The sequence below is a fragment of the Oxyura jamaicensis genome, chromosome 19 (assembly GCF_011077185.1).
Source record: "Oxyura jamaicensis isolate SHBP4307 breed ruddy duck chromosome 19, BPBGC_Ojam_1.0, whole genome shotgun sequence".
Lineage (NCBI taxonomy): Eukaryota > Metazoa > Chordata > Aves > Anseriformes > Anatidae > Oxyura > Oxyura jamaicensis.
The window spans coordinates 9941994-9950158 of record NC_048911.1 but is presented as its reverse complement, the minus strand read 5'-3'; the positions used below and the strand labels follow the sequence as shown (position 1 = coordinate 9950158).

General features: G+C 44.0%; 1 protein-coding gene across 1 annotated transcript; it reads left to right on the top strand.

The window, feature by feature from the left end:
* The first annotated feature begins 9 nt into the window (after positions 1–9).
* Positions 10–6923, top strand: DDX52 (DExD-box helicase 52). The gene is made up of 15 exons (XM_035343292.1): positions 10–164; positions 313–532; positions 812–942; positions 1127–1312; positions 1512–1655; positions 1849–1960; positions 2473–2545; positions 2695–2898; positions 3197–3287; positions 3813–3935; positions 4167–4317; positions 4694–4769; positions 4920–4991; positions 5649–5738; positions 6342–6923. Exons 1-15 carry the CDS (start codon positions 78–80, stop codon positions 6427–6429), a joined length of 1848 nt encoding a protein of 615 aa, XP_035199183.1. The 5' UTR covers positions 10–77; the 3' UTR covers positions 6430–6923.
* The last annotated feature ends 1242 nt before the right edge of the window (positions 6924–8165 follow it).

Genomic DNA, 8165 nt, shown 5'->3' with positions numbered 1-8165 from the left:
TGGGCCCGTTGCTATGGGCCCGTTGCTATGGGCCCCGCGCCCCCGGAAGTGCCTTCTGCTTCCGGGTGAGCGGCAGCATGGAGGCGCAGGAGCTGTTCCGCCGCCTGGGCGCCGGGGCCCGTTTCGACGTGCGACGCTTCGGGCGCGACGCGCGGCGCTTCGGGGTGCGGGCTCGGCGGGGGGAGCCCCGGGGGTTGGGGCCGGGCCCTGGGGCCGCTCCTGTCGCGTTCCGTCCCCGCGGCAGGGCCCGGTTCCGCCGCGGCCTGGCGGCGCTGGGCGCCCTCTCAGCGTTTTCCCCGTTCCTGCCCTCAGGTGATAAAGGGGAGCGGCGACGGCGGCTCGTCGGAGGGCCTTGACTTCTTCGGGAGCAAGGAGGGAGCCCCTCGGGGGTCTGCGACGGGAGCTGGAGCGGCAGAGCGAGAAGGCTTGCAGGAGGAGGATGGAGCGGGGAAAAAAGGCGTGGAGGTGCTGGGGAAGAGGAAAAGAACGGCAGAAAATGGAAAAGGGAAGAGAAAAAGGAAAAAGATGCAAGGTATTTATGTGTACATACACGCGGTGGGGTGCCTTGACAGAGTTCGTGCTTCTTGTTTGAGTTTGCTTTAAATCTGCACTGTGTTGGAGCTGATACAATTGGGTTATGTTACAGTATTAAGGTGTGGGGTGGTGATTACTGTTTTTTCTCAGGGAATGAGACAAAAAGTTAATTTTGAAGGTGGTAATGAGACAAAAACAGTTTTGAGTTGTCCTTTTTTAGCACATAATTTTTTGACTAGATTTTGCTGATGGAAACTTTATCTCTTCAAACTTCCAGAAGCAGTGTCAATGCCAGAGCTCTCAGAAAACAGTGGAATAATGTGGATGTCCTCTCTGGAAGCAAAAATCAAAGACACGAAAGACAAAAAACCTACCGCGGAAAAGCTTGAGCGCTTGAGAAGAGAAAAGGTAGGATCACAGCGTTCTAACGTAGCCGCTGATTACTGGTGGGTGTTTCATCTGAAGTTGGCACTCACTTATGGCAGTTCCCCTTGGAGGAGGGTGACTGAGTACGGGAAAACAATCAGAAGGTTAATCTGTATGTATTTAGTTCTGTGCTGTCAAAAGAAAGAGTTTGTCTCTTGCCTTTCAGATAAACCGTTTCAGAAATCAACACAGGATTAATGTTCAAGGAACAGATCTTCCTGACCCAATTGCCACGTTTGAACAACTCCAAAAGGAATACAAAATCCACCCCAAAATCATGGAGAATGTTCAAGCTGCTGGCTTCCAGGTCCCAACGCCAATCCAGATGCAGGCCATTCCCGTCATGCTTCATGTAAGCCTTCTGGTATCACATATGGTTGAACTATCACGTGCACCATGGTCCAAAATGTCCTTGTTAGAAGACTTATTTTATCTGTGCTTTTACTAATGTATTTGGGGTTAGTTTGTAGCGTTAATCTTTACATGCATGTGATTTTTTTGGTTTTGCATTTCTTTTTCTTCTAGTAAAATAATGCCCTCTTCTTTTGTAGGGGCGGGAACTCCTAGCTTCTGCTCCTACTGGGTCTGGAAAAACACTGGCATTTTGTATTCCTCTCTTAACGCACCTGAAACAACCGATGAACAAAGGATTCAGAGCTCTGATCATAGCGCCTACCCGAGAACTTGCTAGCCAGGTGTGTGCTGTGGGGAAAGGGGTTGTCATATTTATGTATTTGTTCATTACGCTAAGAAGACTGGACAGCTTTCTCTATCACTGAAATATGGGGGATGTTTGAACCTGTTCCTTCAGGAATGCCTGCGGTTTTCCTGATTTCAAACAAAGCTGATCAGCTTCTGTAAACTTAATCTGTGTTGCCATCTTTTCAGACACATCGGGAGCTGGTGAAATTGGCTGAGGGGACAGGCTTCAGGATACACATGATCCACAAGGCAGTTGAAGCAGCAAAGAAGTTTGGGCCCAAGTCATCAAAGAAATTCGGTAATTGTTTTTGCTACTGAAGTGCATCCTGAAAATTTTAAAAACATCACTGACTTTTCTGGGTTGTGTGGATGTAAGGAAGCTGGTTAATACCACTCAAATCGTGTAACTTATTGCTCAGCGCTAAAAAAGAAAAAAGCTTTCATGGAAGAAATAGAAAGTGAGCCTGACGGTAGAACTTTTAAGTTGTAGGCTTAATAAAAGGTGAATGTGACAGAAGATAAGGCTCTGAAGAAGAGCATGGTAGATTGATTTTTGTATGTAAACTCTTCCTGATGGATTTTAAGGACCATTTACATAGTCTTGTGGTGATAGAGAAATCCACAACTTTTTTGCAAGATCTGCTGCTGCTTAAATACTCCCCCAAATGAATTGCAACAAAGAATTGCCTTGTCCTAACCCCAAACCAACAAACCTCTGTCAGATTGGGTTGGAAAATATGTTTCTTAACATTCTGTTTAAATTCTGTGTCTCGTCTAACGTTTTGGATGTGTTTTATTTTTTCTCTATAGATATACTAGTTACTACTCCAAACAGACTCATTTATTTGTTGAAAGAGGATCCTCCAGCAATAGACTTGACCAGGTACTGAGAATCTCTGTCATGTGTGGCTTTGCTGCAGGCTTTGCCACTGAAAAGTGTATGTGTGTGTAATTCTTGTGTTTGTGATGATGGGTTAGAACTGACTTCTCTGCAAGCGACTCTTACTGAGAAGAAACCCTCTTTGTTCCTAGTGTGGAGTGGCTGGTGGTGGATGAGTCCGACAAACTGTTTGAAGATGGGAAGACAGGATTCCGAGACCAGCTGGCCTCTATCTTCCTGGCGTGCACGTCCCCCGTGGTGAGAAGGGCCTTGTTCAGTGCAACCTTTGCACGCGATGTGGAGGAGTGGTGTAAACTCAACCTTGACAGTGTTGTTCTGGTGTCTGTTGGAGCAAGGTAGGTGTGCAGCTGTGCTCTGGCACTCTGATGCTTTTTTCCTTTCTTGGGTGACTTGCTTCCTTTCTTTGCCTCACCAGCCTGCTTGGTGTACGTCTGTTGTTAATCCTAGTACCACAGGCTCTTTGTCTCAAGATTTGTGTAGGCATATAGATCTTTCTTGCACACTAGGGAAAATGTTTGCCCAGTATTTTGTCATCAAATAAACTTTGAGAGTGTGTACTGGTGAAATAAGTCATGCAGTGTTTCTCGCCCACCATGTAAAATACGTGTGTATGATTTTGTTTTCTGGTTTCAGAAACTCTGCAGCGGAGACAGTAGAACAAGAGCTGTTGTTTGTTGGATCTGAGACAGGAAAACTAACAGCAATGAGAGAGCTTGTTAAAAAGGTATTTTGGAGTGACTGAGCACATCTTGCATACTTCTGAACTGAGCCGTGTGTCTGTCAGGGACACACAATTCCCTAGGTCAAAGACTCCTATGTGGTATGTGCTAAAGAGAGTACAAGGCTGTACAGGAGGAAGAGGAGTTCCTCTCCCTGTGAAAACTGAGAGGGTTCCCTATTCTTGCTTGCACGTTTGAGTCTTGGGAGTATTTTGTATTGTCTGCTTAATTTTAGTTGGCAGTGAGTAGGATTGCTTACATTGGGAGGGGAACAAAAGAAGTTAGTTTCTGCAGATTAAAATGCAGCCTGATGATTAAGCGAAGAATGCTTCTATCAAAGGTAGTGGAGTTGAACTTGCTTACATCTGACTTCCAAAGATTTTTGTCTTGTTTTCTCATACTTAATCCATTTTAGAAAAAAATAGTTATCCTCTAAAATACTGGGGCCAACTAGGTCTGTAGCCACACAGTCTGCAACCAAGAACAGTAGTAAAAGGACTCGAACCTTAGACAAGCTTATTCTTTTGCAGGGTTTTGCTCCTCCAGTCCTTGTTTTTGTGCAGTCTATTGAGAGGGCTAAAGAGCTTTTCCATGAACTGATTTATGAAGGCATCAATGTGGATGTCATCCATGCAGACAAAACTCAGCAACAGGTAGGAGGATGTAATTTCTTTTCTTTTTATTTTTTATTTTTAATAATATTTGACAACACCTGTTTTTAACCTTTCTTATGTTGCAGTAAACTACTGTCAAACTTACCTGCAGGTTTTGGTTGAGAGGTTTAGTTTTGCTCGTTAACACGACACCTTTCAGGAAATAAGTCCATCTCTTTTCTCAGGCTGCTAGTCAGACCGTTTCCAAGTACGTTTTGTTTCTTTTCTTAGAGAGATAATGTAGTACACAGTTTCCGAGCTGGGAAGATCTGGGTGCTCATCTGCACAGCCTTACTAGCTCGAGGGATTGACTTCAAAGGAGTAAATATGGTCATTAATTATGATTTGCCAACAAGTGCGGTGGAGTACATCCATCGGATAGGTGAGTGCTTGTTCACAAAGTGTGTCCTTTTTCCTAGTTCTTAAATCTTTAATGGAGATTGTCCTGTGCATAAGTGAAAATCCTGAAACCAAGACTCCTCTGTTGCTACAGCACTAGGTCACTTGAGCTACTTTTTACCTGGCCTCAACTTCCAGTAAAACTGAGTTACTTTTTTGTCAAGCTTCTACGAGCCTTGAACGCTTGATTCGTTCAGACGTGTGTCCTTTTGTGCAGTAGAAACAATCTTTGGGGATCAGCTGCTTTGTAGTATGTTTAGTATATTAACATACACTGCGAGGCTGGGGCTGTGAGGAGGAATAGAATAAAGTTATTTGAAGTAAAATCTCTCTTACTCTGCTAAATTTGTGTTTGACAGGTCGCACTGGAAGAGCAGGGCACACAGGAAAAGCAGTCACTTTCTTTACAGAAGATGATAAACCTTTATTACGAAGGTAAACTGAAAATGATACAGCAAAAATACGCTTTATGTTTTGTATAGTGTATTATTGAACCGCGTGGTTCTGTCTGGTCCATGGGACCTTCTTATCTCTTCTCCAAGCACTTTCTGCCAGGGTTAACCTCCTCCCTCCTCTCCTTTCCAGTATAGCTAATGTTATTCAGCGAGCTGGCTGTCCTGTGCCTGGCTACATAAAACACTTTCCCAAACTTGAGAGGTACGTTCGTTTGAGTATTTTACCGTTTGTCTTCCGTTTCAAAAGCTTGCATGAGGGGTGCTTGGGATAAAAGGGTTACAAAAGGTACAGCTGCAGTTCACCTGCAAAAGGAATTTTAGATGGGGATGGTGTTGGTTTTTTTACCCAGACAAAAATGGAAACAATTCTCTAATTATAGAAAAGCAGTTAACTCCTGAAAAAACACAAACTCCCTGAAATATGCCCTAGATTGGATTGCCTAGGCTCACGGTCGTGAATCATACTTCTGACACGTGGAAAAAGTTACCTTAAAATGGTGTAAGGGTGTATGCATATAGATAGAGTTGTAATTAGTGCTTTGTAATGCTTTTTTTTATGCAGAACTGAGTAACTAGTAATAGTTCTCAAAATTAGAAATCTGTGTGTATATAAACATATAAACCTTATGTGTTAAAGTTTGTTTGAGTGTCATGGAGATAAAGTCATGGATCAATAAAGACATGGTAAATGTCATAGGTAAGTAGCCAAACTGATTTTGGAATAAACACTGAAGATACATTCAGACCTGTCAATCCCTAACAACCAGTACAGGTTTTCATTGTCTATTTTATTTACTTTGAATATTAATGTTTGTCCGTTAAAGACACTTAATCCTTCTTCACTAAATGTCATTCTCAGCAAGCAAAAGAAGAAATTCATTAAGAAACCACTAACGAGAGAAGCAATTTGTACCACCCCTCAGTGCTTCTTAAAGAAGGAAAGTAAAAAGTAAGTTTTTTTTTTTTCTCCTCTCAAGGTGGTTTTTATACAGGAAAGGCCAGCAAGCTTCCTCCACAGTAACCAATATCTTGTTTGGACGCACCACTGAGTCACAGTGCTTGTAGTGATGGTGAAGTTTTAGTGTCAGTATCTGCTTACTGGAAATTGGATAAATGCCATCAGTTCACCTTATGTGGTGCCACATGAGATGGCAGCGATTCAGGCAGCTCTGTAATGAGCTGAGTTTCAACCACAGGCTGTAAAGCCAGACTCAGACTCGCATTTCTAGCAGATAGAACTTAGCTGCTCCTCTTCTGGCAAAGGGCTGGGGCTGGCTTCGTTTTTAATGCATGAATTCTTAATATAAAAAATAGATCTTAAATTGCAATGACTGGAGCTCCCAGAATAAGGCTGTCTGGTGTGTAGCAGTTCAGCGTGGTAAACAGCGGTCATGAAGAGCACCATTACACACGCTGCAGACTGCTGCTGCTGAAGGATTTATGTTCAGTTGCAGTAAAACGTAAAAAGACGGATGTCTGGGACATCGCTATGTAGTTTTTTTTTTCCATGCGTATTGTTCAGCTGTCTTGGTCTCCAATGTGTTTCTTGTAGGAGAACTGCAAAGGAGAACGCTAAGGAAAAAAAGAAAGCTAATGAAGCTACAGACGCTGGTAACTTAAAGACTGCTTCAAAAAGCTGAGCAGTGACTGCTCTTGAGCTGGGACTGATGCCCCAGTCCATGCTGAAGAACAGAAGAATAAAGGTGTTGGCAAAGGGGAAGGGAAATGTTTACATGCAAGGAAGTATCTACTGAACTGCCTTTAGAGGATTCCTGAATGCTTCTTATAGAAGCTGAAGAATGGGGTCTTGACGTAAATAACTTTTCTGAACAGTAGTTCAAAGCTAACGTGTTACTGTCACATAGTTTTGCATTGGTAGTTGAAAATATTGTCAGTTCTGTGTTCAGGTGATCCCTAATAAATTTACAGAAGACAAAATGAACTTTTTTTTTATAAAACAGACAAAAAAAAAAACACCATGTATGTAGGTGGAAGTAAAGTCTCGTTTATACTACTTCTGAAATATCTAATAAGCAAAAAATGATTGTTTTTTACACGCCTGTAGCTCTAAGTAACTTTGTTATTTCATATTTAAGCCTCAGAACAGAATAAATAAGGTCACTGAATACTTTAATACAGAGATTTGTTTATATAACCTTGATGGGACAAGTCTGCATACATTATTCCTCATTCTGCTATGTAAGAAGGTCAGGCTCCACCTACCTCATCTGTGTTCTTAGTCCACCCTTGTCGTGTCAGAAGTCCAGTAATGCAGGAATGGCTTCTCCTTTGCAACTATAATTCTTTAAGCAAACATTTCTGTTACAGTATTGTCTTGTTTTCTCATGCTTAATCCATTTTGGAAATGGATCCCAGCTCTGTTTAGATCACAGCAGAGTACTCTTAATTGTTTGTTCAGACAAAGCTTGCTACGCTACATTACAGTAAAGTTTTATAAGAAAAGCTAAATTGCTTTCACTTTGTCTGCAGGATTGCACCTTATATTTGGGTTATACAGGAACCACCTTCATTTTGACATCTATGAATGAATTTGCCTGTATATCTTCCTAAAACTTCAGTCATATGTTCTCATAAATACCAAGTCATTTGCTGTAAGGTAACGATGTTAGATGAGATGTGGAATATGTATTACAATTTGAGTAACTGTGTGGCTGACTAGTAAATCACGCTGCACCCCATCATGCAGGCTTTTAATTTACAATGCTTCTGAGGATTTTGCTTGGCACAGTTACAAGACAATAAAGTAACTTTTCCACTGCCCTCCACAGAGCCGGTTGGCACAAGCCTGCTTTTGACCACATTAAACAGAACAATTGGTGCTCTCGCAGGGGCATGTTGCGATGGCAACTGGGGAAGCCAGCTGGAGCTGGATTCCAGTGGCAGCCCTGTGTCCTGTTGGGGTGTGAGGGGAAGGGTGGCACTGCTATATTTTCATGGAAGCATTACTGCTGCCTTCGCCCCTTTCTTCTGCCAGCAGCGTTTTGCTGGTGCTGCTGCCGCTCCTGCCAGCAGCCCAGACGGCAGGCGAGGAGCTGGGCTGCTCTTCCCCTGCTTCTGATAGTGAAAACACCTCAAGGCGGCGGAGCGAAAACCGAGAAGAAGGCAAGGCCTGACGCAAACCTCAGCTGCTGCAAGCTGCAACGCCCGGCTACACGGGCGGGCGTCCACCGGGGCTGCCCGGGGCCCGGCTCCTCGGCACCGGCCCGGCCCGAACCGGCATCCCCGGCTCCTCCTCCTCCTCCTCCGCCCCGCTGCGGGGCTCCGGCGGGCCGAGGGCGGGCCGAGGCTGGGGCCCGGCCCCGGAAGCCGCCGCCGCCGCGGCCCAGCTGGGAGCGGGGCCGGAGCGGGAAGATGG

Excerpts from the sequence above, each read along its gene's own strand:
- DDX52 (XM_035343292.1), top strand. The coding sequence starts at position 78 with ATGGAGGCGCAGGAGCTGTTCCGCCGCCTGGGCGCCGGGGCCCGTTTC. Across the intron at positions 1,656-1,848 it reads CCCGAGAACTTGCTAGCCAG|ACACATCGGGAGCTGGTGAA; the intron begins GTGTGTGCTGTG and ends CCATCTTTTCAG. Across the intron at positions 5,739-6,341 it reads TTAAAGAAGGAAAGTAAAAA|GAGAACTGCAAAGGAGAACG; the intron begins GTAAGTTTTTTT and ends TGTTTCTTGTAG.